General features: G+C 43.6%; 5 protein-coding genes and 1 pseudogene across 9 annotated transcripts; all 6 read left to right on the top strand.

Annotated features, from left to right (window-relative positions):
• Positions 1–390: 390 nt before the first annotated feature.
• Positions 391–4,626, top strand: LOC146641840 (uncharacterized). Its single transcript, XM_085399222.1, has 10 exons — positions 391–675; positions 884–1,214; positions 1,439–1,678; positions 1,836–1,959; positions 2,076–2,181; positions 2,281–2,519; positions 2,615–2,770; positions 2,868–3,127; positions 3,336–3,666; positions 3,888–4,626. The coding sequence occupies exons 1-8, from the start codon at positions 601–603 to the stop codon at positions 3,007–3,009; spliced, it is 1,413 nt and encodes a 470-aa protein (XP_085255348.1). The 5' UTR covers positions 391–600; the 3' UTR covers positions 3,010–3,127; positions 3,336–3,666; positions 3,888–4,626.
• Positions 4,627–4,665: 39 nt separating this feature from the next.
• On the top strand, positions 4,666–5,830 carry LOC146641839 (TOG array regulator of axonemal microtubules protein 1-like). The gene is made up of 3 exons (XM_085399226.1): positions 4,666–4,968; positions 5,064–5,219; positions 5,317–5,830. Exons 1-3 carry the CDS (start codon positions 4,808–4,810, stop codon positions 5,456–5,458), a joined length of 459 nt encoding a protein of 152 aa, XP_085255352.1. The 5' UTR covers positions 4,666–4,807; the 3' UTR covers positions 5,459–5,830.
• A 34-nt stretch (positions 5,831–5,864) lies between these two features.
• Positions 5,865–8,486, top strand: LOC146641838 (TOG array regulator of axonemal microtubules protein 1-like). 3 transcript variants are annotated; one of them, XM_085398889.1, is made up of 5 exons: positions 5,865–6,135; positions 6,370–7,112; positions 7,212–7,450; positions 7,546–7,701; positions 7,799–8,486. In XM_085398889.1, exons 3-5 carry the CDS (start codon positions 7,290–7,292, stop codon positions 7,938–7,940), a joined length of 459 nt encoding a protein of 152 aa, XP_085255015.1. In that variant the 5' UTR covers positions 5,865–6,135; positions 6,370–7,112; positions 7,212–7,289; the 3' UTR covers positions 7,941–8,486. The 3 variants fall into 3 exon arrangements, with proteins under 3 accessions (XP_085255015.1, XP_085255016.1, XP_085255014.1); XM_085398890.1 differs by having other exon boundaries at positions 5,865–6,147; positions 6,370–6,613; XM_085398888.1 differs by having other exon boundaries at positions 5,865–6,147.
• An 884-nt stretch (positions 8,487–9,370) lies between these two features.
• Positions 9,371–15,332, top strand: LOC146641837 (TOG array regulator of axonemal microtubules protein 1-like). Of its 3 annotated transcripts, XM_085398884.1 has the most exons (10): positions 9,371–9,761; positions 9,855–12,036; positions 12,136–12,374; positions 12,470–12,625; positions 12,723–12,939; positions 13,148–13,478; positions 13,701–14,443; positions 14,543–14,781; positions 14,877–15,032; positions 15,130–15,332. In XM_085398884.1, the coding sequence occupies exons 8-10, from the start codon at positions 14,621–14,623 to the stop codon at positions 15,269–15,271; spliced, it is 459 nt and encodes a 152-aa protein (XP_085255010.1). In that variant the 5' UTR covers positions 9,371–9,761; positions 9,855–12,036; positions 12,136–12,374; positions 12,470–12,625; positions 12,723–12,939; positions 13,148–13,478; positions 13,701–14,443; positions 14,543–14,620; the 3' UTR covers positions 15,272–15,332. The 3 variants fall into 3 exon arrangements, with proteins under 3 accessions (XP_085255010.1, XP_085255011.1, XP_085255012.1); XM_085398885.1 differs by lacking the exons at positions 9,371–9,761; positions 9,855–12,036 and having other exon boundaries at positions 12,072–12,374; XM_085398886.1 differs by lacking the exons at positions 9,371–9,761; positions 9,855–12,036; positions 12,136–12,374; positions 12,470–12,625; positions 12,723–12,939 and having other exon boundaries at positions 12,984–13,478.
• Positions 15,333–15,914: 582 nt separating this feature from the next.
• Positions 15,915–18,952, top strand: LOC146641836 (uncharacterized; annotated as a pseudogene).
• A 4,820-nt stretch (positions 18,953–23,772) lies between these two features.
• On the top strand, positions 23,773–25,434 carry LOC146641835 (E3 ubiquitin-protein ligase TRIM39-like). Its single transcript, XM_085397578.1, has one exon. The coding sequence runs from the start codon at positions 23,773–23,775 to the stop codon at positions 25,432–25,434; it is 1,662 nt and encodes a 553-aa protein (XP_085253704.1).
• Positions 25,435–27,457: the final 2,023 nt, after the last annotated feature.

Below are 27,457 nucleotides of genomic sequence, written 5' to 3'. Positions count from 1 at the left end.
TCCAGTTTTATGGGTTGCATACACAGTCTGAGCCTCCAGTCACGCAAACCTGTCCTGGCTTGTAGAGTGAAGCCAGACTAGATGCTAATGGAGCTCTCTAATACTTGAATTTTAGTCAAGCTTGCAGCTTTTTTCACTATGTTGTATAATGCAATGAATAACATGAACATTTTTAGTAAGGTTTGTTTGCTTGTTAACATTTTTCCCTTTAATGTTTTCATTAATAAAATCCAACCTTGAAGCATAACAAACCAACCTTCTACTTTCTTAAGTTCAAGCAAGTCTACAGTTTAAATAAAGGTCTAAAGTCACAAATATTATTCTGACAATAGAAATCCTAGAATAGTGGTAACACTCTGAATACACATGCCAATATAAATTTATCTCGCTGTCATGTGTTATTTTGCCGGGTTGTTTCCTCCCGTTGCCATGTAAACACAAAATAGTGTATATATATGAATATTTTCAAAAAATGCTCTGTGAGTTCCACATCATAACAGTTATTTACTGAGCAGCTCAGTTAGAACTTGCCACTCACACACTGAGCAGCACTCACTAACTTTCTATTTCTAAACAATTTGTTCACTTTTTATCTCAGGCATGTCTGAAAAGACATCAGATAACTTTTTCCATCGCTTTGAAGATTTGATTCAGAGAAAGCGCACAGGTGGAGATGTAAGTAACTAAACATACTCATTCTTGACTTCTCTGCTGATCAAATGTAAATGTTTCTGAGAGATGTGTTATATTTTGCTGCTTTGCACAGTGTAATTTTTGTGTAAGTCACTGTAGACAGAGCAACTGTCAGCGCTTCACCACAGAGTCCAGGATCCTGGACTTTCACAAAGCTCAGAGCAGTAAGACAAATGTGTTCTTTCAACAGGCAGACACATTGCATATCGCACAGAGACCCAGAGGTTATGCTGTGCAACTCCCACCTTTACCTGAGCAATGCGCAGGCTCTCCAGAGATAGTCCAGGGAAGCTGGAACTGTTTGGATGACCCCTTTTGGAATCAGGAGGACCCTGAAAGAGGTCTGAGTAGCCTCAGCTCTGCAGACACACACACACCAAGTGATCTGAGGGCCATTCCTTTCATTGTTAGTCCTGTTGAGATGACACCGCTCACTCCAGTTCCTCCACCTCCTCGAGCAGCTTGTCCATCGCAATTGCCTGTTTTCTCTGCTAAACATTCAGGAGCAGGTCGGTTCAAATGTGATGCTTTTCTTTAGTGGTTACACCTGCTGTTAATCAGTTAGTTTAGATTTTAAAATTTGACACTGTAGATTATCTATTTTAATGCTAAATTACACATTCTTGCTGTCCATTCATTTTATATGCTTTTTTGAAGAAAAAAAAAATCAGGAAGAAAAATGTTTATTGTTGTTTTTGTAAGATGTCAATTTGTAGTTATTTAGTTATTTTTTTTGTCTAAACAGACACGAAGGTCATTTGTGGAATAAGAGTCTTGACAGCAAAAGACAAATTTGGGCCTATTTTGGAAAAACTGCAGCATTTCCAGGATGGGATTGTAACCTCACCTGGACACACAGTACCAACCAAAACATTTACTGCAGTAAAGCCTTTGACTCCAAAACCTCCAACAGTTCCCATACCGCAAAAACGAGGACCTCGGCCTGGGACGCTGCTGCGCCGTGCAAAAGTCGTCCCTATAGACGGTAAGTGGTTTTCCTCAGTAACTGTAGAAGATGCTGAATAATCAAACTTTAAATTAAGAGATTTTTTAAAAAGATTTTAATGAACAATTAATCACTGCATCATGCTTCGAATTAGAAGAAATGACAGTTTCTTTTTACTAACCTCGTTGATTATCAGACAAGAAAGCAGACAGTCAGTGCAGTCAGAATAATCCAAGAGAGAGCAGGGTCAAACTCCCGCCTGTAGCTACACCTGTAGAGAGCCTGTCCCACAGCTTTAGTCTGCTGTCTTCAGACGACTGGTAAGAAACGTAGTAAGGAGACATTAAATACTGCACAGAAACAGTGCTGCATAATGTGGCTGTGTTATTTGTGGTGTTCCTGAAGTCGTGTTCAATGTTGTGTTGTGTAAATACAGGATTAAGAAAAGACAGGGCTTGCAAACTATTCAGTCTCTGGCAAAGCACCACTCGGACATCCTGAAGACTAAACTACATGAAGTGTGTCTGGTCCTCATTGAGGAGGTATTGCACACTTTATGTTTCTTATATGTGTTTCATGCAGCTAGTTTCCCTTCAAGTGCATACTACAGCCTCAACTGATGATTTTCACTCACATTTTAGGTGAAAAACCAACGCTCAGCAATAGCCTTTGAGGCCATACATGCCATCAATGAGCTCTACATTCAGCTCCAGAGAACAATGGACCCAGAAGTTGAAACAACAGGCCGAGCTCTATTGCTGAAGCTTGCAATGACCAACAACAACTTTCTACATCAGGAGGTCAATCTGGCGCTTGATGCCATGGTGGAAAATTGCAGCCATGGACGGATTCTGAGCGCTCTGTTTAACACAGGACTGACGTAAGAGGAGAGAAGAAGCTGTAGTGATTTTATTAGAAGACATGAAAGAGAGATCATGTTCACTGAGTTGTGTGTCTAATATTGTCCTTGCTCAGCCATCGCTGTGTTGCAGTGAGGAATAGCACGGCTCAACACCTGCACCAGCTGGCTGACAAACTTGGAGCAGCCGTCACCCTGAAAACAGGAACCTTCACTGAAAGATTTCTAATTGCTGCCTCTAGAATGGCAGGGGATGCTGCACCTGAAGCCAGGTGGGTACTTTTAAATGGGTTTGAAGTGCATCAATGTTTTATTTTCTGTGAGTTTACACAATTAATGAAAATTAATGACAACTGTAATCTTCCACAGGTACCATGGGCGAACAATCATTGAGAAACTGACCCTTCACAAGGACTTTATGAATTTGTGGGTGAAGATTGTCCCTGAAAAAGACAGGCGTCCTGTGGAGAAGAGCCTGAAAAAGACAGGCGTCCTGTGGAGAAGAGCCTGAAAAAGACAGGCGTCCTGTGGAGAAGAGCCTGAAAAAGACAGGCGTCCTGCGAAGAAGAAAGAGCTTAGGGAGTTCCTGTGTGTCCAGTTGACGGACAAGGGGACGCACAGGTGGAGATGTAAGTAACTAAACATACTCATTCTTGACTTCTCTGCTGATCAAATGTAAATGTTTCTGAGAGATGTGTTATATTTTGCTGCTTTGCACAGTGTAATTTTTGTGTAAGTCACTGTAGACAGAGCAACTGTCAGCGCTTCACCACAGAGTCCAGGATCCTGGACTTTCGCAAAGCTCAGAGCAGTAAGACAAATGTGTTCTTTCAACAGGCAGACACATTGCATATCGCACAGAGACCCAGAGATTATGCTGTGCAACTCCCACCTTTACCTGAGCAATGCGCAGGCTCTCCAGAGATAGTCCAGGGAAGCTGGAACTGTTTGGATGACCCCTTTTGGAATCAGGAGGACCCTGAAAGAAGTCTGAGTAGCCTCAGCTCTGCAGACACACACACACCAAGTGATCTGAGGGCCATTCCTTTCATTGTTAGTCCTGTTGAGATGACACCGCTCACTCCAGTTCCTCCACCTCCTCGAGCAGCTTGTCCATCGCAATTGCCTGTTTTCTCTGCTAAACATTCAGGAGCAGGTCGGTTCAAAGGTGATGCTTTTCTTTAGTGGTTACACCTGCTGTTAATCAGTTAGTTTAGATTTTAAAATTTGACACTGTAGATTATCTATTTTAATGCTAAATTACACATTCTTGCTGTCCATTCATTTTATATGCTTTTTTGAAGAAAAAAAATCAGGAAGAAAAATGTTTATTGTTGTTTTTGTAAGATGTCAATTTGTAGTTATTTAGTTATTTTTTTGTCTAAACAGACACGAAGGTCATTCGTGGAATAAGAGTCTTGACAGCAAAAGACAAATTTGGGCCTATTTTGGAAAAACTGCAGCATTTCCAGGATGGGATTGTAACCTCACCTGGACACACAGTACCAACCAAAACATTTACTGCAGTAAAGCCTTTGACTCCAAAACCTCCAACAGTTCCCTCCCATACCGCAAAAACGAGGACCTCGGCCTGGGACGCTGCTGCGCCGTGCAAAAGTCGTCCCTATAGACGGTAAGTGGTTTTCCTCAGTAACTGTAGAAGATGCTGAATAATCAAACTTTAAATTAAGAGATTTTTTAAAAAGATTTTAATGAACAATTAATCACTGCATCATGCTTCGAATTAGAAGAAATGACAGTTTCTTTTTACTAACCTCGTTGATTATCAGACAAGAAAGCAGACAGTCAGTGCAGTCAGAATAATCCAAGAGAGAGCAGGGTCAAACTCCCGCCTGTAGCTACACCTGTAGAGAGCCTGTCCCACAGCTTTAGTCTGCTGTCTTCAGACGACTGGTAAGAAACGTAGTAAGGAGACATTAAATACTGCACAGAAACAGTGCTGCATAATGTGGCTGTGTTATTTGTGGTGTTCCTGAAGTCGTGTTCAATGTTGTGTTGTGTAAATAAAGAAATAAAGACAGGGGTTGCAAACTATTCAGTCTCTGGCAAAGCACCACTCGGACATCCTGAAGACTAAACTACATGAAGTGTGTCTGGTCCTCATTGAGGAGGTATTGCACACTTTATGTTTCTTATATGTGTTTCATGCAGCTAGTTTCCCTTCAAGTGCATACTACAGCCTCAACTGATGATTTTCACTCACATTTTAGGTGAAAAACCAACGCTCAGCAATAGCCTTTGAGGCCATACATGCCATCAATGAGCTCTACATTCAGCTCCAGAGAACAATGGACCCAGAAGTTGAAACAACAGGCCGAGCTCTATTGCTGAAGCTTGCAATGACCAACAACAACTTTCTACATCAGGAGGTCAATCTGGCGCTTGATGCCATGGTGGAAAATTGCAGCCATGGACGGATTCTGAGCGCTCTGTTTAACACAGGACTGACGTAAGAGGAGAGAAGAAGCTGTAGTGATTTTATTAGAAGACATGAAAGAGAGATCATGTTCACTGAGTTGTGTGTCTAATATTGTCCTTGCTCAGCCATCGCTGTGTTGCAGTGAGGAATAGCACGGCTCAACACCTGCACCAGCTGGCTGACAAACTTGGAGCAGCCGTCACCCTGAAAACAGGAACCTTCACTGAAAGATTTCTAATTGCTGCCTCTAGAATGGCAGGGGATGCTGCACCTGAAGCCAGGTGGGTACTTTTAAATGGGTTTGAAGTGCATCAATGTTTTATTTTCTGTGAGTTTACACAATTAATGAAAATTAATGACAACTGTAATCTTCCACAGGTACCATGGGCGAACAATCATTGAGAAACTGACCCTTCACAAGGACTTTATGAATTTGTGGGTGAAGATTGTCCCTGAAAAAGACAGGCGTCCTGTGGAGAAGAGCCTGAAAAAGACAGGCGTCCTGTGGAGAAGAGCCTGAAAAAGACAGGCGTCCTGTGGAGAAGAGCCTGAAAAAGACAGGCGTCCTGTGGAGAAGAGCCTGAAAAAGACAGGCGTCCTGCGAAGAAGAAAGAGCTTAGGGAGTTCCTGTGTGTCCAGTTGACGGACAAGGGGACGCACAGGTGGAGATGTAAGTAACTAAACATACTCATTCTTGACTTCTCTGCTGATCAAATGTAAATGTTTCTGAGAGATGTGTTATATTTTGCTGCTTTGCACAGTGTAATTTTTGTGTAAGTCACTGTAGACAGAGCAACTGTCAGCGCTTCACCACAGAGTCCAGGATCCTGGACTTTCACAAAGCTCAGAGCAGTAAGACAAATGTGTTCTTTCAACAGGCAGACACATTGCATATCGCACAGAGACCCAGAGGTTATGCTGTGCAACTCCCACCTTTACCTGAGCAATGCGCAGGCTCTCCAGAGATAGTCCAGGGAAGCTGGAACTGTTTGGATGACCCCTTTTGGAATCAGGAGGACCCTGAAAGAAGTCTGAGTAGCCTCAGCTCTGCAGACACACACACACCAAGTGATCTGAGGGCCATTCCTTTCATTGTTAGTCCTGTTGAGATGACACCGCTCACTCCAGTTCCTCCACCTCCTCGAGCAGCTTGTCCATCGCAATTGCCTGTTTTCTCTGCTAAACATTCAGGAGCAGGTCGGTTCAAAGGTGATGCTTTTCTTTAGTGGTTACACCTGCTGTTAATCAGTTAGTTTATATTTTAAAATTTGACACTGTAGATTATCTATTTTAATGCTAAATTACACATTCTTGCTGTCCATTCATTTTATATGCTTTTTTGAAGAAAAAAAAATCAGGAAGAAAAATGTTTATTGTTGTTTTTGTAAGATGTCAATTTGTAGTTATTTAGTTATTTTTTTGTCTAAACAGACACGAAGGTCATTCGTGGAATAAGAGTCTTGACAGCAAAAGACAAATTTGGGCCTATTTTGGAAAAACTGCAGCATTTCCAGGATGGGATTGTAACCTCACCTGGACACACAGTACCAACCAAAACATTTACTGCAGTAAAGCCTTTGACTCCAAAACCTCCAACAGTTCCCTCCCATACCGCAAAAACGAGGACCTCGGCCTGGGACGCTGCTGCGCCGTGCAAAAGTCGTCCCTATAGACGGTAAGTGGTTTTCCTCAGTAACTGTAGAAGATGCTGAATAATCAAACTTTAAATTAAGAGATTTTTTAAAAAGATTTTAATGAACAATTAATCACTGCATCATGCTTCGAATTAGAAGAAATGACAGTTTCTTTTTACTAACCTCGTTGATTATCAGACAAGAAAGCAGACAGTCAGTGCAGTCAGAATAATCCAAGAGAGAGCAGGGTCAAACTCCCGCCTGTAGCTACACCTGTAGAGAGCCTGTCCCACAGCTTTAGTCTGCTGTCTTCAGACGACTGGTAAGAAACGTAGTAAGGAGACATTAAATACTGCACAGAAACAGTGCTGCATAATGTGGCTGTGTTATTTGTGGTGTTCCTGAAGTCGTGTTCAATGTTGTGTTGTGTAAATAAAGAAATAAAGACAGGGGTTGCAAACTATTCAGTCTCTGGCAAAGCACCACTCGGACATCCTGAAGACTAAACTACATGAAGTGTGTCTGGTCCTCATTGAGGAGGTATTGCACACTTTATGTTTCTTATATGTGTTTCATGCAGCTAGTTTCCCTTCAAGTGCATACTACAGCCTCAACTGATGATTTTCACTCACATTTTAGGTGAAAAACCAACGCTCAGCAATAGCCTTTGAGGCCATACATGCCATCAATGAGCTCTACATTCAGCTCCAGAGAACAATGGACCCAGAAGTTGAAACAACAGGCCGAGCTCTATTGCTGAAGCTTGCAATGACCAACAACAACTTTCTACATCAGGAGGTCAATCTGGCGCTTGATGCCATGGTGGAAAATTGCAGCCATGGACGGATTCTGAGCGCTCTGTTTAACACAGGACTGACGTAAGAGGAGAGAAGAAGCTGTAGTGATTTTATTAGAAGACATGAAAGAGAGATCATGTTCACTGAGTTGTGTGTCTAATATTGTCCTTGCTCAGCCATCGCTGTGTTGCAGTGAGGAATAGCACGGCTCAACACCTGCACCAGCTGGCTGACAAACTTGGAGCAGCCGTCACCCTGAAAACAGGAACCTTCACTGAAAGATTTCTAATTGCTGCCTCTAGAATGGCAGGGGATGCTGCACCTGAAGCCAGGTGGGTACTTTTAAATGGGTTTGAAGTGCATCAATGTTTTATTTTCTGTGAGTTTACACAATTAATGAAAATTAATGACAACTGTAATCTTCCACAGGTACCATGGGCGAACAATCATTGAGAAACTGACCCTTCACAAGGACTTTATGAATTTGTGGGTGAAGATTGTCCCTGAAAAAGACAGGCGTCCTGTGGAGAAGAGCCTGAAAAAGACAGGCGTCCTGTGGAGAAGAGCCTGAAAAAGACAGGCGTCCTGTGGAGAAGAGCCTGAAAAAGACAGGCGTCCTGTGGAGAAGAGCCTGAAAAAGACAGGCGTCCTGCGAAGAAGAAAGAGCTTAGGGAGTTCCTGTGTGTCCAGTTGATGGACAAGGGGTTGTTTGGTGAGCCGGGTCCTGCGGGGGAGGTTGAGCTGGGGGCTGTTGCTGGTGTTTCTGCCTTACACCTTATTGCGGTTTGCCCTGCTCTGAAGAGAAAAGAAATGACCAGGGAGGGTACATCTCCTTCCCCAATAATCCTTCTACAGACAAACTCTCCTACCTGGGGGGAGGTGATGGCACCCGAAAATGATAAAGTAGATAAGGAGTTTAAGCCGTTTGTGTCAAACGGCTTTGTTTCCTTGATAGGAGAAGATCGGCGGACTCCTGTCAGTATTTTGCGAGACACTGGTGCGAAACAGTCGCTCATTCGTGAGGGGGTCTTACCGTTTTCAGCTCAATCCTGTTGTGGGGCGGATGTGTTAGCCTGGGGAGTTAGGATGTGTGTAATACGGGTTCCTTTACACTTGGTGCAGCTTTCATCTCAGTTTTTGTCTGGTGAGGTTAAGCTTGGGGTGCGACCCCAGTTACCGGTTGCAGGTATTGACATCATCTTGGGAAACGATCTAGCTGGCGGCACAGTTTTTCCGTCGCCAGAAGTAGTTGATATACCACTTACAGATAACAGTGGTTTCGATCGTGCCACATCAAAGGCTGTTCAAACCGTCAGTGTAAAGACATTTAGGCAGAGGAGAGGTGCGAGTGGATCCCAGCAACAGCAGCAGCAGAATAGGAGGCAGCCCAAGGGGACGAGAAGAACAAATATTCAAACCACAAGGGTCACTGAAGCCACCATGCAATCAGACCCAAGTAGAGTCACTTTTCAGGACAGTCAGCAGCAAAATGCTGAAACCAGGCCACCTGCTAGAAAAAGACAAGGACCTCGACGGCACAGGAACCGCAGAAGAGGCCAGCTGATGGTGGCTAATGCTCCATCTCCCACCCCTTAAATTTGACACAGACTTTGATTTTGATTCCTCCAACGCGCAATTCATTAAGGAGGCGCTTGAGAAGAAGTTACAGGAGGGGCTGAATCTAAAAGATGGGAATTCTGAGGGAAGAGAAAAGGTGGGGTTGCAGCTGAGTTCGGGGGAGGATCATTTTGGTCCAAAGTGCTACTATGACAAAGCAAAGTCTTTCTTTGACAACATCTCATCTGATAATGGGCTCAGACTGACGTGGGCAGAGGAGCGAAAGCGCAATCTGGAGACTTTTGGTGTCCCTGGGCGGTTCCTGAGGGGCCAAGGATTCAGAGGTGGACGCCAGTGTTTTGGGGGCGGGTGCAGTGCTCGTGCAGGAGGATGAAAATGGCATTGACCACCCAGTCTGTTTCTTTTCTAGAAAATTTCTAAAACAGCAACCAGCGCCTCATGCGTTGGTCCTTACTCCTACAGGATTTCAACATTGAGAGCCGATATATAAGAGCTTAGAGAATGTTATGGCTGATGCCCTCTCTAGGTCGTAAATCAAACATCTTTGTGTGGGGTTGGATGTTTGATTTTTTTTGGGTGGGGGAAACTGTTATGACCCAGTGATGTGTTTGTTGGTGTTGTGCCTCCCACCGGAGGATGGCTGGCGGTATTTTCCCTTTTTTCTCTCCTAGGAGGTGGACACCTGGGCGTGGCTGCTAGGTATCTGGGTGGAGTCTCTACATATCTTCGGACTGGATAATTGATGGACCACCTCCAGTACTTAACGTCCGGATGACAGTCACCTGGGAGTGCTTTTTGGAACCCCGTTGACTCGGTCAGTTGTGTGTTGTGTCATTGTAGTGCAGGCTGTGTGTGTGTCTGTTGCTGGTGTTTTTGCCCCACTGAAAAATCTCCCTTCTCCACCTAGCCCTTCTGCGGAGGAGCTGCGGGTAACGCTGCGCATTAAGGAGGTGGAGCTAAAGAAACAGCAGTTGGAGGTGGAAGCTATGCACTTGAGGATCAGGGCTCACCATCCAGTCACCATCCCCGCAGGCACCCTCCCCGGAGTCATTATCCCCGCAGTCGCCATCTCCGCAGCCACCGGCCTTGATGCCAGGTGGTGGCTTTGATGCGAGTAAACACATCAAAATGGTGCCGGCGTTTCGGGAAACTGAGGTGGATTCGTATTTCACAGTGTTTGAGCGTATCGCAGGTGCGCTGCACTGGCCAAAAGATGTGTGGTCTCTTCTACTCCAATGTAGATTGGTGGGGAAAGCTCAAGAGGTGTGCACCGCTCTTTCTCTGGAGGACAGTTTTGACTATGATTTGGTGAAGGCTGCTGTCCTGCGTGCTTACGAGCTTGTGCCAGAGGCTTACAGGCAGAGATTTAGGAATGGGAAAAAATCCGCCAACCAGACCTATGTGGAGTTTGCCAGAGAAAAGAAAACTCTGTTTGATAAGTGGTGTCATGCTACAGCAGTAAAAACCTTGAATGACCTGGGTGAGTTGGTGACGTTGGAAGAGTTTAAAAACCAACTACCAGACACTGTGGTAACCTACTTAAATGAACAGAAGGTTACGACTCTCGCCGCTGCTGCTATACGGGCTGATGAGTTTGTGTTGACACACAAAGTGGTGTTTTCGGTTCCTGCTCACAGTTTTCCGTCTTCCGGTAGCCCGCCCAGATGGTCTCCAAGGGGCACCCGCCGTGCCATCCCCTCATCCATTGAGAACCGCGTGTGTTTTTTTTGCCATGAGCAGGGAGTTGTGTGTTGTGTCATTGTAGTGCAGGCTGGAGTATTCACGTGTACCTCTAGCCTTGCCATGTAAATAATTGTAAATAAGTTAACAAGTGGCGGTCACTTTTTGTTCCTTTGCTGTATAACTTTCATTGTCGCAGCCTAGTAGCCGTGAGAAGCCGTTTTCTTTTGTTGAACAAGTTTTCTCCTGTTTTTCGTTAGATAGTTAGTTAAGTGACTTGTCTTTTGTTTTGGCTTCTTTTTATTTTGGTGTAGGGAAGAGTAGGGATTGTTTTATAGGGAGTTTTGTTTATTGTTTTGGCATTGCTCACTGCCGATGAAAATAAATGGCTGCTTAAATACTTGAAAAAGGTGTCGTTGTTGGGGTTTGTGCGTGGGTGGGAAGTGAGTGGGGCAAACTATTTGTTACGTTTATTTACTTGCCGGGACCAGAACGTAACAAGAGCCTGAAAAAGGCTAATAATTACAGGCAGCAGGTCAGCATCCAGACTAGGCTCTCCTCTCCAGCAGGGCCTGGGTTCCCCAGATGTGACAATGCAAGTCCTGACGAGTACAGAGGAGAAGAGTGGCTGCTACAGTAGCAGCAGCACTCTGAGGCTAAGCTGGGAAAGTCGTTGGAGGTTCAACCATCATGACCACAGACAGTCCCAGTCGCTCTGCGGGAGTAAACTTCTCCATCTTCAGGACTACAAACTATTTCTCTGAAGGACAATATTATTTAGATTTACATTAATTATTATTACATCATTCTTATTATTACATTATTTGTATTATTTCATTATTATTATCACATTTTTAAGATCCTGAATGGACAACGCTGCTGCGCCGTGCAAAAGTCGTCCCTATAGACGGTAAGTGGTTTTCCTCAGTAACTGTAGAAGATGCTGAATAATCAAACTTTAAATTAAGAGATTTTTTAAAAAGATTTTAATGAACAATTAATCACTGCATCATGCTTCGAATTAGAAGAAATGACAGTTTCTTTTTACTAACCTCGTTGATTATCAGACAAGAAAGCAGACAGTCAGTGCAGTCAGAATAATCCAAGAGAGAGCAGGGTCAAACTCCCGCCTGTAGCTACACCTGTAGAGAGCCTGTCCCACAGCTTTAGTCTGCTGTCTTCAGACGACTGGTAAGAAACGTAGTAAGGAGACATTAAATACTGCACAGAAACAGTGCTGCATAATGTGGCTGTGTTATTTGTGGTGTTCCTGAAGTCGTGTTCAATGTTGTGTTGTGTAAATAAAGAAATAAAGACAGGGGTTGCAAACTATTCAGTCTCTGGCAAAGCACCACTCGGACATCCTGAAGACTAAACTACATGAAGTGTGTCTGGTCCTCATTGAGGAGGTATTGCACACTTTATGTTTCTTATATGTGTTTCATGCAGCTAGTTTCCCTTCAAGTGCATACTACAGCCTCAACTGATGATTTTCACTCACATTTTAGGTGAAAAACCAACGCTCAGCAATAGCCTTTGAGGCCATACATGCCATCAATGAGCTCTACATTCAGCTCCAGAGAACAATGGACCCAGAAGTTGAAACAACAGGCCGAGCTCTATTGCTGAAGCTTGCAATGACCAACAACAACTTTCTACATCAGGAGGTCAATCTGGCGCTTGATGCCATGGTGGAAAATTGCAGCCATGGACGGATTCTGAGCGCTCTGTTTAACACAGGACTGACGTAAGAGGAGAGAAGAAGCTGTAGTGATTTTATTAGAAGACATGAAAGAGAGATCATGTTCACTGAGTTGTGTGTCTAATATTGTCCTTGCTCAGCCATCGCTGTGTTGCAGTGAGGAATAGCACGGCTCAACACCTGCACCAGCTGGCTGACAAACTTGGAGCAGCCGTCACCCTGAAAACAGGAACCTTCACTGAAAGATTTCTAATTGCTGCCTCTAGAATGGCAGGGGATGCTGCACCTGAAGCCAGGTGGGTACTTTTAAATGGGTTTGAAGTGCATCAATGTTTTATTTTCTGTGAGTTTACACAATTAATGAAAATTAATGACAACTGTAATCTTCCACAGGTACCATGGGCGAACAATCATTGAGAAACTGACCCTTCATGAATTTGTGGGTGAAGATTGTCCCTGAAAAAGACAGGCGTCCTGTGGAGAAGAGCCTGAAAAAGACAGGCGTCCTGTGGAGAAGAGCCTGAAAAAGACAGGCGTCCTGCGAAGAAGAAAGAGCTTAGGGAGTTCCTGTGTGTCCAGTTGACGGACAAGGGGACGCACAGGTGGAGATGTAAGTAACTAAACATACTCATTCTTGACTTCTCTGCTGATCAAATGTAAATGTTTCTGAGAGATGTGTTATATTTTGCTGCTTTGCACAGTGTAATTTTTGTGTAAGTCACTGTAGACAGAGCAACTGTCAGCGCTTCACCACAGAGTCCAGGATCCTGGACTTTCACAAAGCTCAGAGCAGTAAGACAAATGTGTTCTTTCAACAGGCAGACACATTGCATATCGCACAGAGACCCAGAGATTATGCTGTGCAACTCCCACCTTTACCTGAGCAATGCGCAGGCTCTCCAGAGATAGTCCAGGGAAGCTGGAACTGTTTGGATGACCCCTTTTGGAATCAGGAGGACCCTGAAAGAAGTCTGAGTAGCCTCAGCTCTGCAGACACACACACACCAAGTGATCTGAGGGCCATTCCTTTCATTGTTAGTCCTGTTGAGATGACACCGCTCACTCCAGTTCCTCCACCTCCTCGAGCAGCTTGTCCATCGCAATTGCCTGTTTTCTCTGCTAAACATTCAGGAGCAGGTCGGTTCAAAGGTGATGCTTTTCTTTAGTGGTTACACCTGCTGTTAATCAGTTAGTTTAGATTTTAAAATTTGACACTGTAGATTATCTATTTTAATGCTAAATTACACATTCTTGCTGTCCATTCATTTTATATGCTTTTTTGAAGAAAAAAAAATCAGGAAGAAAAATGTTTATTGTTGTTTTTGTAAGATGTCAATTTGTAGTTATTTAGTTATTTTTTTGTCTAAACAGACACGAAGGTCATTCGTGGAATAAGAGTCTTGACAGCAAAAGACAAATTTGGGCCTATTTTGGAAAAACTGCAGCATTTCCAGGATGGGATTGTAACCTCACCTGGACACACAGTACCAACCAAAACATTTACTGCAGTAAAGCCTTTGACTCCAAAACCTCCAACAGTTCCCTCCCATACCGCAAAAACGAGGACCTCGGCCTGGGACGCTGCTGCCCCGTGCAAAAGTCGTCCCTATAGACGGTAAGTGGTTTTCCTCAGTAACTGTAGAAGATGCTGAATAATCAAACTTTAAATTAAGAGATTTTTTAAAAAGATTTTAATGAACAATTAATCACTGCATCATGCTTCGAATTAGAAGAAATGACAGTTTCTTTTTACTAACCTCGTTGATTATCAGACAAGAAAGCAGACAGTCAGTGCAGTCAGAATAATCCAAGAGAGAGCAGGGTCAAACTCCCGCCTGTAGCTACACCTGTAGAGAGCCTGTCCCACAGCTTTAGTCTGCTGTCTTCAGACGACTGGTAAGAAACGTAGTAAGGAGACATTAAATACTGCACAGAAACAGTGCTGCATAATGTGGCTGTGTTATTTGTGGTGTTCCTGAAGTCGTGTTCAATGTTGTGTTGTGTAAATAAAGAAATAAAGACAGGGGTTGCAAACTATTCAGTCTCTGGCAAAGCACCACTCGGACATCCTGAAGACTAAACTACATGAAGTGTGTCTGGTCCTCATTGAGGAGGTATTGCACACTTTATGTTTCTTATATGTGTTTCATGCAGCTAGTTTCCCTTCAAGTGCATACTACAGCCTCAACTGATGATTTTCACTCACATTTTAGGTGAAAAACCAACGCTCAGCAATAGCCTTTGAGGCCATACATGCCATCAATGAGCTCTACATTCAGCTCCAGAGAACAATGGACCCAGAAGTTGAAACAACAGGCCGAGCTCTATTGCTGAAGCTTGCAATGACCAACAACAACTTTCTACATCAGGAGGTCAATCTGGCGCTTGATGCCATGGTGGAAAATTGCAGCCATGGACGGATTCTGAGCGCTCTGTTTAACACAGGACTGACGTAAGAGGAGAGAAGAAGCTGTAGTGATTTTATTAGAAGACATGAAAGAGAGATCATGTTCACTGAGTTGTGTGTCTAATATTGTCCTTGCTCAGCCATCGCTGTGTTGCAGTGAGGAATAGCACGGCTCAACACCTGCACCAGCTGGCTGACAAACTTGGAGCAGCCGTCACCCTGAAAACAGGAACCTTCACTGAAAGATTTCTAATTGCTGCCTCTAGAATGGCAGGGGATGCTGCACCTGAAGCCAGGTGGGTACTTTTAAATGGGTTTGAAGTGCATCAATGTTTTATTTTCTGTGAGTTTACACAATTAATGAAAATTAATGACAACTGTAATCTTCCACAGGTACCATGGGCGAACAATCATTGAGAAACTGACCCTTCACAAGGACTTTATGAATTTGTGGGTGAAGATTGTCCCTGAAAAAGACAGGCGTCCTGTGGAGAAGAGCCTGAAAAAGACAGGCGTCCTGTGGAGAAGAGCCTGAAAAAGACAGGCGTCTTGTGGAGAAGAGCCTGAAAAAGACAGGCGTCCTGTGGAGAAGAGCCTGAAAAAGACAGGCGTCCTGTGGAGAAGAGCCTGAAAAAGACAGGCGTCTTGTGGAGAAGAGCCTGAAAAAGACAGGCGTCCTGTGGAGAAGAGCCTGAAAAAGACAGGCGTCCTGTGGAGAAGAGCCTGAAAAAGACAGGCGTCCTGCGAAGAAGAAAGAGCTTAGGGAGTTCCTGTGTGTCCAGTTGACGGACAAGGGGTTGTTTGGTGAGCCGGGTCCTGCGGGGGAGGTTGAGCTGGGGGCTGTTGCTGGTGTTTCTGCCTTACACCTTATTGCGGTTTGCCCTGCTCTGAAGAGAAAAGAAATGACCAGGGAGGGTACATCTCCTTCCCCAATAATCCTTCTACAGACAAACTCTCCTACCTGGGGGGAGGTGATGGCACCCGAAAATGATAAAGTAGATAAGGAGTTTAAGCCGTTTGTGTCAAAAGGCTTTGTTTCCTTGATAGGAGAAGATCGGCGGACTCCTGTCAGTATTTTGCGAGACACTGGTGCGAAACAGTCGCTCATTCGTGAGGGGGTCTTACCGTTTTCAGCTCAATCCTGTTGTGGGGCGGATGTGTTAGCCTGGGGAGTTAGGATGTGTGTAATACGGGTTCCTTTACACTTGGTGCAGCTTTCATCTCAGTTTTTGTCTGGTGAGGTTAAGCTTGGGGTGCGACCCCAGTTACCGGTTGCAGGTATTGACATCATCTTGGGAAACGATCTAGCTGGCGGCACAGTTTTTCCGTCGCCAGAAGTAGTTGATATACCACTTACAGATAACAGTGGTTTCGATCGTGCCACATCAAAGGCTGTTCAAACCGTCAGTGTAAAGACATTTAGGCAGAGGAGAGGTGCGAGTGGATCCCAGCAACAGCAGCAGCAGAATAGGAGGCAGCCCAAGGGGACGAGAAGAACAAATATTCAAACCACAAGGGTCACTGAAGCCACCATGCAATCAGACCCAAGTAGAGTCACTTTTCAGGACAGTCAGCAGCAAAATGCTGAAACCAGGCCACCTGCTAGAAAAAGACAAGGACCTCGACGGCACAGGAACCGCAGAAGAGGCCAGCTGATGGTGGCTAATGCTCCATCTCCCACCCCTTAAATTTGACACAGACTTTGATTTTGATTCCTCCAACGCGCAATTCATTAAGGAGGCGCTTGAGAAGAAGTTACAGGAGGGGCTGAATCTAAAAGATGGGAATTCTGAGGGAAGAGAAAAGGTGGGGTTGCAGCTGAGTTCGGGGGAGGATCATTTTGGTCCAAAGTGCTACTATGACAAAGCAAAGTCTTTCTTTGACAACATCTCATCTGATAATGGGCTCAGACTGACGTGGGCAGAGGAGCGAAAGCGCAATCTGGAGACTTTTGGTGTCCCTGGGCGGTTCCTGAGGGGCCAAGGATTCAGAGGTGGACGCCAGTGTTTTGGGGGCGGGTGCAGTGCTCGTGCAGGAGGATGGAAATGGCATTGACCACCCAGTCTGTTTCTTTTCTAGAAAATTTCTAAAACAGCAACCAGCGCCTCATGCGTTGGTCCTTACTCCTACAGGATTTCAACATTGAGAGCCGATATATAAGAGCTTAGAGAATGTTATGGCTGATGCCCTCTCTAGGTCGTAAATCAAACATCTTTGTGTGGGGTTGGATGTTTGATTTTTTTTGGGTGGGGGAAACTGTTATGACCCAGTGATGTGTTTGTTGGTGTTGTGCCTCCCACCGGAGGATGGCTGGCGGTATTTTCCCTTTTTTCTCTCCTAGGAGGTGGACACCTGGGCGTGGCTGCTAGGTATCTGGGTGGAGTCTCTACATATCTTCGGACTGGATAATTGATGGACCACCTCCAGTACTTAACGTCCGGATGACAGTCACCTGGGAGTGCTTTTTGGAACCCCGTTGACTCGGTCAGTTGTGTGTTGTGTCATTGTAGTGCAGGCTGTGTGTGTGTCTGTTGCTGGTGTTTTTGCCCCACTGAAAAATCTCCCTTCTCCACCTAGCCCTTCTGCGGAGGAGCTGCGGGTAACGCTGCGCATTAAGGAGGTGGAGCTAAAGAAACAGCAGTTGGAGGTGGAAGCTATGCACTTGAGGATCAGGGCTCACCATCCAGTCACCATCCCCGCAGGCACCCTCCCCGGAGTCATTATCCCCGCAGTCGCCATCTCCGCAGCCACCGGCCTTGATGCCAGGTGGTGGCTTTGATGCGAGTAAACACATCAAAATGGTGCCGGCGTTTCGGGAAACTGAGGTGGATTCGTATTTCACAGTGTTTGAGCGTATCGCAGGTGCGCTGCACTGGCCAAAAGATGTGTGGTCTCTTCTACTCCAATGTAGATTGGTGGGGAAAGCTCAAGAGGTGTGCACCGCTCTTTCTCTGGAGGACAGTTTTGACTATGATTTGGTGAAGGCTGCTGTCCTGCGTGCTTACGAGCTTGTGCCAGAGGCTTACAGGCAGAGATTTAGGAATGGGAAAAAATCCGCCAACCAGACCTATGTGGAGTTTGCCAGAGAAAAGAAAACTCTGTTTGATAAGTGGTGTCATGCTACAGCAGTAAAAACCTTGAATGACCTGGGTGAGTTGGTGACGTTGGAAGAGTTTAAAAACCAACTACCAGACACTGTGGTAACCTACTTAAATGAACAGAAGGTTACGACTCTCGCCGCTGCTGCTATACGGGCTGATGAGTTTGTGTTGACACACAAAGTGGTGTTTTCGGTTCCTGCTCACAGTTTTCCGTCTTCCGGTAGCCCGCCCAGATGGTCTCCAAGGGGCACCCGCCGTGCCATCCCCTCATCCATTGAGAACCGCGTGTGTTTTTTTTGCCATGAGCAGGGAGTTGTGTGTTGTGTCATTGTAGTGCAGGCTGGAGTATTCACGTGTACCTCTAGCCTTGCCATGTAAATAATTGTAAATAAGTTAACAAGTGGCGGTCACTTTTTGTTCCTTTGCTGTATAACTTTCATTGTCGCAGCCTAGTAGCCGTGAGAAGCCGTTTTCTTTTGTTGAACAAGTTTTCTCCTGTTTTTCGTTAGATAGTTAGTTAAGTGACTTGTCTTTTGTTTTGGCTTCTTTTTATTTTGGTGTAGGGAAGAGTAGGGATTGTTTTATAGGGAGTTTTGTTTATTGTTTTGGCATTGCTCACTGCCGATGAAAATAAATGGCTGCTTAAATACTTGAAAAAGGTGTCGTTGTTGGGGTTTGTGCGTGGGTGGGAAGTGAGTGGGGCAAACTATTTGTTACGTTTATTTACTTGCCGGGACCAGAACGTAACAAGAGCCTGAAAAAGGCTAATAATTACAGGCAGCAGGTCAGCATCCAGACTAGGCTCTCCTCTCCAGCAGGGCCTGGGTTCCCCAGATGTGACAATGCAAGTCCTGACGAGTACAGAGGAGAAGAGTGGCTGCTACAGTAGCAGCAGCACTCTGAGGCTAAGCTGGGAAAGTCGTTGGAGGTTCAACCATCATGACCACAGACAGTCCCAGTCGCTCTGCGGGAGTAAACTTCTCCATCTTCAGGACTACAAACTATTTCTCTGAAGGACAATATTATTTAGATTTACATTAATTATTATTACATCATTCTTATTATTACATTATTTGTATTATTTCATTATTATTATCACATTTTTAAGATCCTGAATGGACAATGAATGAATAAATCCCTTTTTTTTCATCTGAATTAAAACGGCACTTTGGTTGCACATATACAGTTTCTGTTTTTCTGGCAACAAATATTAATACATTCTTAGTTCTCTTGTTTTCATTTTTAACCCATGATTTTGAATTTTTATCAGGATTCAAAGTCATTTTTATAACATAAAGAAATATTAAATAAATACTAGAAAGCGAAAATTTCAGAAAAATTTTTAAGTCTGCCTATGCTGCTGCTAATCAGTGTAGTTTGCCATTCATACGGCTACAGAGAGCAAAAGTCAGCAGAGCAGCCATTCTCCACCATGAACTATGGTAAAAACAAACACCGCTCGCGCCTCACAGATGACAGCTTACAGTTTTGTGTAAAGATGAGGTGACTTCGTACAGCCCCGATTTGCAGACGCTGTGCACAGAGGTTCATGAGCAGAAGTCCCATTGTACCACGGCAGACCCAACAATGTTTGCATGAACACGCTTTGAAGCATTACGTTATGGACCACTTTTCACACATGGTTGGTGTACCCACACAGCCGGCTGTAGCTTTTCAACTCACAGCCCAACACACACCAAAAAAAAACCAGCCGAGAGAGCACAGACTTTACGCCCGTGGGTCCACCTCCCCTGCAGCGGCACTGCAGACCACGCCCTGCCACACACATCAAACACGTAAAATAAATATTTATGCACTTTTGCATTCACTTTTTGTTTTTTGTTATTTTTACACAGTGTTCTGAATGATTAACAATGGTCTACAGCCAATCTTGTGTATTATTATACAAACTTTGGTTGTAAGATTCAGATAACTATTTAATAAAAGGTAAATATTTTATATGAGAGCAAGAAAGAAAAGTATATCTTTGTGTCCCCCTCTCCCTGTTAATGCCCTACCTGGCCCCCTGGCAAAAGCTTTGCTAGATCCGCCCCTGCACAGTTACCAGCTGTCAGCTACACAAAAAAAGGAGCTTGGTGTTATTTGTCTCTCAGAAACAGTTGATAACTTTCCTTCAACTCATTCATGTCACCTAAAAGGTAAACCTGTTTCTCCATCACCAGTTCAGCTCTGATGATTCAGTAAGGACATCTCCTGGTTTCGACCAGCCCTTTTTTTACAGCTGTGGCTCCAGCAAACATCAGCTGATACTAGAAATTAAAATTAAATGAATTCTAACAACAGCTGATCAAGCTTAACCGTGCTGCTGTTGTTTAGCGCAATGAACAAACGAGAGAAAAGCCGATCATTGATCAGTTTCATGATTGAAGTTTCAACAGGCGAGAGAATGACAGGGGAGGCTGTCATAAAGTTCAACATCAGTAACTTAGGTGCACACAGCTGTCGTGCTAGCTAGCACGCAGAACGAGTTATTGTAACTGTCAGCACAACGAAAATAAACTACACCTAAACTCGGTTTATATCTGACCCAAATAGAGTGCAGTTCGTAACTTCTTACCTGAAATTCAGTTCACCTCACGCTCGGACCGGCAGCAGCCTGCTTCTCCTGCCTTCGGTTTCCCTTATCCACGATTGAGCTCCACGTTAGCCACCACCGGTCGATCGGCGGCCGCCTCGCCACCGGTGTATGTGTCTTTCCCTGCATAGGAGGGTTAGTGGTTAATGTGCTGCCCATTGTGTTGGATTGTCAATGCAACCCTCTTCTCCCACTCTTCACACACTGATAGCAACACCGCAGGAGAAATGCCAGCACAGGCATCCAGTATCCATAGTTTCAGGTGCTGCACATCTCGTATCTTCACACCATAGACAATTGCCTTCAGATGACCCCAAAGATAAAAGTCTAAGGGGGTCAGATCGGGAGATCTTGGGGGCCATTCAACTGGCCCATGACATGACCAATCCACTTTCCAGGAAACTGTTCATCTAGGAATGCTCAGACCTGGCACCCATAATGTGGTGGTGCACCATCTTGCTGGAAAAACTCAGGGAACGTGCAAGCTTCAGTGCATAAAGAGGGAAACACATCATCATGTAGCAATTTCAAACATCCAGTGGCCTTGAGGTTTCTGTAGCCAAGTACAGGATAGGGTAGGGGAAATTAAAGTAAGATGGAGAGAATGGGCCAATAGCTAGATTCGTAGGAGGGATAAAGTGAGTTGCGTGGAGAAGAATGACTGGAGCCACAGGTAAAGTTGCTATGAATTGTATTAAACTATTTAGCAACAATTTAACAGCATTTCATGAACAGGAATGAAAACATAAAATAAAATACAGTGACAGCAATAATAATAACAGTCAGAATCCTATCTCAGCTCAGATATGTCAGTCTTGCCGGCTTAATAGTCAGTGTTCAGTCAAGTCAAATCCAATAGGTCAAAAGTTTGTGATTGGTGCGATTTCGTCCTACCGCACTGTTGCAATTGTTCGTGAGAGAAGAGCAACCTGATTTATAAATGTATTTATATAGCACATTTAAAACAAGAACCGTTGACCAAGGTGGTGTACAATTAAGATAATTGAGAGAAATAAAAACAAAGGGAGACATGATAAGAGTTAAGAAAAAGAATCATAAAATTAGAAGATTTGAGTAAGAAATAAGATAAATAAAAGTAATACAAGCTCATTCTGATTTAAAAGTCAAGGATTAAAACTGGGTTTTCAGACGGGTTTTAAAAGTGTCCAATGTTCAATGACTAAAATTTACAGCTGACTACATGGACAAGCTAAATGTCTTCTGGAGAATTTTTTATGGTCAGATCAGACAAAGATGGAATTATTCGGACACAATGATGAGTATGTTTGGGTGAGAAAAGTCAATTGGACCTAAGAACTGTCATAAATCATGCTCTGGGGCTGATTTGCTGTGAAATTCTTTGAAAATGTGTGGGTTAAGTCCATATCAGGAAACTCTTGGCATTTGCATTTCTACCAAAGAGAGTCTCTGCAAATATCTAGCCAGAGTTCAAAAGCTTGCTGATCAAAAGGAAACTTGCCAGAAGAGACATTTATTAGTGGCGTGCATGTTTATATTTGAGCCTGTATGTAAACTTGACTACGTTTAGAGAAAAACCTAAATAAGTTCAAAGTTGTGCACCCAATTCTTATTTTTTTTTAAAGTCAGTAAAGATGCATGATGTGCAGTTTACCCCACCCTGAAAAAAAAAGCAGTTACAACACCAGTTTAAAGATATTTACAACATTACAGTGAGCTTCACTTCCAATTGAATGTCTACTGGTAAACAATGTCTCTCACCTGCTGAAAGAGGTGGGGGAAAACCTGAAGGATGAGAAATTCAGCGTCAGAATTCAGAAATGAAAGTGAGAGATACACCTGAGCAAAAATCTATTTCTCTTTAAAAGAACCTAAAACTTTACTCATTGAGTCTTTTGCTACAACACAGCAGGGCTTCTGTCCAACACAGCTTATACAGGTGACCATGATCAGGCTGTTTTAAATGTCTACATTTAAACTCTCCTCTTTCACAGTTTAGGAATCAAACATCAAATACAAAAACAACCCTACACCCACTTCTGTGACAAACATGAGTTTTCTTATTTGGACAACTCTTTGGTAATCTTGAGCTGTGATTGGCTGAAAACTGATAAACTTTGTTGTTTCTTTGGTTGTTGAACCATGTGAACCGATACAGTGTATTGTAAATTATTAGAATTAAATAAACCATTAAAATAAATGTAGTAAGATGTGACACAAAACTCTAGATGGATGACATTCCACTGATGAAAGTTGGATGTTAATGAAGGATGAAACTAAAAGCATGTGTAACAATAGAAATTCACTTGAGCGGAATCAGTTTCTTTTCAAAGGAACATTAAACTGAGCTCACTGATCCTTTCATATCAGCACAGCAGAGCTTCTCTCCAACACTGGTGAGTACAGATGATCATGATTGAACTGTTTAAAAGTCTAAATGTGGATCATCCTCCACAGACAATGAAGTTTACAATTAAATCTCTAATCTCAGGGTTAACTGGATCCATCAGGTTTTCCTCAACAACACAGCAGAGTCTTTACAAACATTGGTAAGTGAACTCATGACACTCACTTTCACAGCAACTTGTTCATTCACATTGTTTTAAATTTTAAGGGGTGAGAGTTTCTTTGACTTGTATTGTAAAGACACATAAATGTGGACTTTTTGGTCAGACTTTCTGACATGGGCGGTATCTTGGTGATGGGATCCAGTGGTTGGCCAGATGCCTATTTTGCTTAGAGGGCCTTCTCATGTGGACCTCCCTAACTACCAACATGCAAGATGTTGTAGTGAGGAAACAGTAATCTTATCTTTGACAGCAGATGATTTATGGTAGTTGGTAACCCAGTAAAGACTTTAATGGGGAAAGACCAGTAGAGAGAGCAGTGGAAGTCATGTGTGTATTTGATCAGGACAGTTTGAAGCTCAGGAGGACTGGTTAAAGGAGGCAAAACACCAAAGGGCAGCTTATACCTCTTGGTTAGCTTTCTCCATTGCCCGGTGGTCTGGGGATAGAAATCAGAAGAGAGACTAACTTGAGCTCTCAGGGGCATTCACACTGATGACATTCAACATCATCCCTTCGATTTCTATCTTCAAACAGATCTAAGACTAAAAGAACAGTGTGATACTTTTTATTTAGAGCAGTGTGACATGTGAACTTTGGGATCACAGGGATTAATTTCACATACACTGACTTTATTATTTCAAACTTTCATCATGTTTATCTTGACTATCCAGCACTGGAAACGGAGACATAAGACAGAAAGGAAGAAAAAGCAGAACAAGTCTTCTTTAAATATGATTAAAACTGAATTTAAAATAAAAACATTTTCTTTTCTTTCTCACTCAGTGCAGACATGTCTGCTGCCAGCTGTCTTTTATCTGAAGATCAGTCTCTGTGCTCCATCTGTCTGAATGTCTTCACTGATCCAGTCTCCACACCATGTGGACACAACTTCTGCAATATCTGCATCAGTCAACACTGGGATATCAGTGAGAGGTGTCAGTGTCCTGTGTGTAAAAAGGCATTTGAAGTCAGACCTGAGCTGCACATCAACACTTTCATCTCTGAGATGGTTTCTCAGTTCAGACATGAAACTCAGCAGAAAGTCAGCAGCAGCAGCTCAGAGCAACAAGCTGCCAAACCAGGAGAAGTTCCCTGTGACATCTGCACTGGAACCAAACTGAAGGCCCTGAAGTCCTGTCTGGTGTGTCTGGCCTCCTACTGTCAGACTCACCTGGAGCCTCACCTGACAGCTTCACGGCTGAAAAGACATCAGCTGATCGATCCTGAGGAGAACCTGGAAGGCAGGATGTGTATGAAGCATGATAAACCTCTGGAGCTGTTCTGTAAGAACGATCAGACATGTGTCTGCATGCTCTGCTGTGTTTTTGACCACAAGACTCATGCGTTTGTTCCTCTGAGAGAAGAATATGAAGGAAAGAAGGCAGAGCTGGGGGAGACTGAGGCTGAAATTGAACAGATGATCCAGAAGAGACGACTGAAGATTCAGGAGATCAAAGAGTCAGTGAAGATGAGTAAAGATGTTGCAGACAGAGAGAAAGCAGAAGGTGTTCAGGTCTTCACTGCTCTGAAGGAGTCTGTTGACAGACGTCTGAACGAGCTCATAAAGGAGATTGAAGATAAACAGGAAACAACAGAGAAACAGGCTGAAGGTTTCATCACAGATCTGGAACAGGAAATCTCTGAGCTGATGAAGAGAAGCTCTGAGGTGGAGCAGCTCTCACGCTCTAAAGATCACCTCCACCTCCTCCAAGGCTTCTCATCCCTGAAAGCTGCTCCAACCACCAAGGACTGGACAGAGGTCAGTATCCATCCACCATCATATGAGGGGACTGTGGTGAGAGCTGTGGGTCGGCTGAAGGAGACTCTCAGTAAAGACATGAAGAAGCTGTTTGAGGCTGAGTTGAAGAGGGTCCAGCAGTATGCAGTGGATGTGACTCTTGATCCTGATACAGCACATCCTTATCTCATCCTGTCTGATGATGGAAAACAAGTACACTGTGGTGAAGAGGAGAATGATCTTCCAGACAACCCAGAGAGATTTTCTGTGGAGCGTCTTGTTTTAGGAAAGCAGAGTTTCTCTTCAGGCAGATTGTACTTTGAGGTTCAGGTTAAAGAAAAGCCTGACTGGGTTTTAGGAGTGGTCAGAGAGTCAGTCAACAGGAAGGAAGTCATCACACTGAGTCCTGCGAATGGTCTCTGGACAGTAGGAGCATATGAAAACATTTGTGGAGCTCTTGAAGATCCCACAGTCCCACTCTCTCTTCAGCGTGGTTCTGAGAAGGTGGGGGTGTTTGTGGATTACGAGGAGGGTCTGGTCTCCTTTTATGATGTAGATGATGTAGATGTGATCTACTCCTTTACTGGCTGGTCCTTCACTGAGAAACTCTACCCATTGTTCTGTCCCAAAGTTAATGTTGATAATGATGATGAGAACAGTTGTGGTAAAAAAATTAAACCTCTGATCATCTGTCCTGTCAATCAGTCAGTCTGATAGTTTACCATGTGGAAACTGGACCATATACAGAATCATCTCAACCTTTCAGCGGACACAGAAAAGAAGTCATAAAAAACATAACTGAGAAAACTGCAGCTGCTGATCATGATCATGATATACAGTTAGAAGCTGCAGATTCGAGTCAGTTGAGTTTTTGTTAAACTGTTTTCAAGTTGAAAAAAAGATTACAACATAACAAAATAGAAACTCTCCTTTTCTTTTGCTTTCAGTGTTCAAAGGCACAGACATTAAAGCATATACTGTACACACGTTTGAGGAAACATGTTAATATTTTATTATTTTCATTCACCTTTTCTTAAATATCAAAATCAGGATTTCAGAAAATATTTTCTAATATGTACACCATGCTTTTTCAGAATACAATAAATACAATTCTAAACTTTTATTTCTTCTTTGAAGAGAATCAGCCGGTGAACTTCAGCCTTTTTACCTCTGAAGTGACAGCAAGACCAGTTCTTTTAGAAAGACCCACATTTACGCCAGTAGCATGAAATCTATCATACATGTCATAAATAAATTTGGAAAATGCAATTCTTTAGTTACATCTAGTCAGCTAAGTTTTCATTATTTTTTCTCTCTGATGTTCAGCCCGGATTAAGACGACAAAAATGCAGCACTTTAAGTGAAAATGCAGCAGAGGGCGCTCTTAGCCAGGCCCACTCTGTTCTTTATTTAAAACATTTAAATCATTGTGTGTGTTTGATTAGTGATTATTCAGCTCATCAGAGCTGCTTCAGTTTTTCACTCTGTTTTTTTCTTTATTCCAGCTTCACTGTGCAGCACATGTTGGCTTTATTTCGGAATTAATTTCTCTTCTCCTCTAAGACATCTTTGAACTAGTTTTTGTGTTTGTCATGGTTTATGTCCTAGTTCTATATTAGTTTTTCTTCAGCTCAGTTTTCCGCTGTATAGTCTCTGTCTTTCAGCCTTCCCGGTCACAAACCCATGACTGTCTGTTTTCTCCCTAGTCCCAGTGTCAAGCCCATGTGTCTTAGTCATGCTCTCAGTGTTTGTACTTCCTGCTTTGTTAATCTTCCATCTCATGTGTATTCTGTTCAGTTTTGCTTCCCCTGCATCGTCATTCAGTTTAGTGTCAGCTGTGTTCCCACCTGTGGCCTGTTCCCTTGTCGTCCTCTTTGTGTGTATATTTGGTAGCAGCAGCAGTGGGTTTCCAGGCCAATTAAGGAATTGAGAAGATGTCTACCTGAGCAAAGAGGGGGCTTGTTCCAGAATGTGAAGCAGATGATTTACAAGATGGCAGCGACCAACAAGGGGCAATAGGTGGCCATATTGCTGGACAAGAGAATGTGGCTGAATTGTCCAAACTTTTACAAACTCTGATGTAACAGCAGGCTGAACGCGATTCTAAACTGGAGCAAGAGCACAAGCGCCAGGAGGATAGATGGAGGCAAATCCGGCATCAGTTTGCCCAGCTTCAACAGCAGGTGCAGCATGGCAATCTAGAGCATCAGTTACTTGAAGTACAAGCATCTACATCGGCTTCTTCGAGAGCACCTACTCCAGAACCATCTGCCAGCACACAAGAATCAAATAGGCTTGACTTGGAGCCGGTACATCAACGCAGTGAGGCACAGCTTTCAACACTGGTTAGACAATCAGGCTGGAAGGGGCCAAAAATGCAACCTTACAATGAAGGTGAGGACATTGAACATTATTTAATCACCTTTGAAAGAATTGCTCATGCTTGCCAGTGGCCGCAAGATGAGTGGGCTCTTCACCTAGCACCACTGCTAGCTGGTAAAGCACATTCCGCTTATGTAGCCATGGATATTGATGACACTATGGACTATGCAAAAGTAAAGTGTGCTGTCTTGCAGAAATATGAAATAAGTGTTGACACCTATCGAATGAGGTTTCATTCTAGTACCTTTGGAGCAGAGGAAATACCAAAGGAGCTGCAGGTCCGCCTAAAGGAGTTGTACATCAAGTGGATGAATCCTGAAACAAAGACAAAGGATCAAATTGGAGACGCCATCAT

The sequence above is a fragment of the Rhamphochromis longiceps genome, linkage group LG23 (genome assembly GCF_057381845.1).
Source record: "Rhamphochromis longiceps isolate RC_006_pf linkage group LG23, R_longiceps_female_GT1.1, whole genome shotgun sequence".
Classification (NCBI taxonomy): domain Eukaryota; kingdom Metazoa; phylum Chordata; class Actinopteri; order Cichliformes; family Cichlidae; genus Rhamphochromis; species Rhamphochromis longiceps.
Note: the sequence above shows the minus strand (reverse complement) of the source record. Positions and strands in the feature narration are given on the sequence as shown.

Excerpts from the sequence above, each read along its gene's own strand:
- LOC146641840 (XM_085399222.1), top strand. The coding sequence starts at position 601 with ATGTCTGAAAAGACATCAGATAACTTTTTCCATCGCTTTGAAGATTTG. Across the intron at positions 1,960-2,075 it reads CTGCTGTCTTCAGACGACTG|GATTAAGAAAAGACAGGGCT; the intron begins GTAAGAAACGTA and ends GTGTAAATACAG. Across the intron at positions 2,771-2,867 it reads GATGCTGCACCTGAAGCCAG|GTACCATGGGCGAACAATCA; the intron begins GTGGGTACTTTT and ends AATCTTCCACAG.
- LOC146641839 (XM_085399226.1), top strand. The coding sequence starts at position 4,808 with ATGGACCCAGAAGTTGAAACAACAGGCCGAGCTCTATTGCTGAAGCTT. Across the intron at positions 4,969-5,063 it reads CTGTTTAACACAGGACTGAC|CCATCGCTGTGTTGCAGTGA; the intron begins GTAAGAGGAGAG and ends GTCCTTGCTCAG. Across the intron at positions 5,220-5,316 it reads GATGCTGCACCTGAAGCCAG|GTACCATGGGCGAACAATCA; the intron begins GTGGGTACTTTT and ends AATCTTCCACAG.
- LOC146641838 (XM_085398889.1), top strand. The coding sequence starts at position 7,290 with ATGGACCCAGAAGTTGAAACAACAGGCCGAGCTCTATTGCTGAAGCTT. Across the intron at positions 7,451-7,545 it reads CTGTTTAACACAGGACTGAC|CCATCGCTGTGTTGCAGTGA; the intron begins GTAAGAGGAGAG and ends GTCCTTGCTCAG. Across the intron at positions 7,702-7,798 it reads GATGCTGCACCTGAAGCCAG|GTACCATGGGCGAACAATCA; the intron begins GTGGGTACTTTT and ends AATCTTCCACAG.
- LOC146641837 (XM_085398884.1), top strand. The coding sequence starts at position 14,621 with ATGGACCCAGAAGTTGAAACAACAGGCCGAGCTCTATTGCTGAAGCTT. Across the intron at positions 14,782-14,876 it reads CTGTTTAACACAGGACTGAC|CCATCGCTGTGTTGCAGTGA; the intron begins GTAAGAGGAGAG and ends GTCCTTGCTCAG. Across the intron at positions 15,033-15,129 it reads GATGCTGCACCTGAAGCCAG|GTACCATGGGCGAACAATCA; the intron begins GTGGGTACTTTT and ends AATCTTCCACAG.
- LOC146641835 (XM_085397578.1), top strand. The coding sequence starts at position 23,773 with ATGTCTGCTGCCAGCTGTCTTTTATCTGAAGATCAGTCTCTGTGCTCC.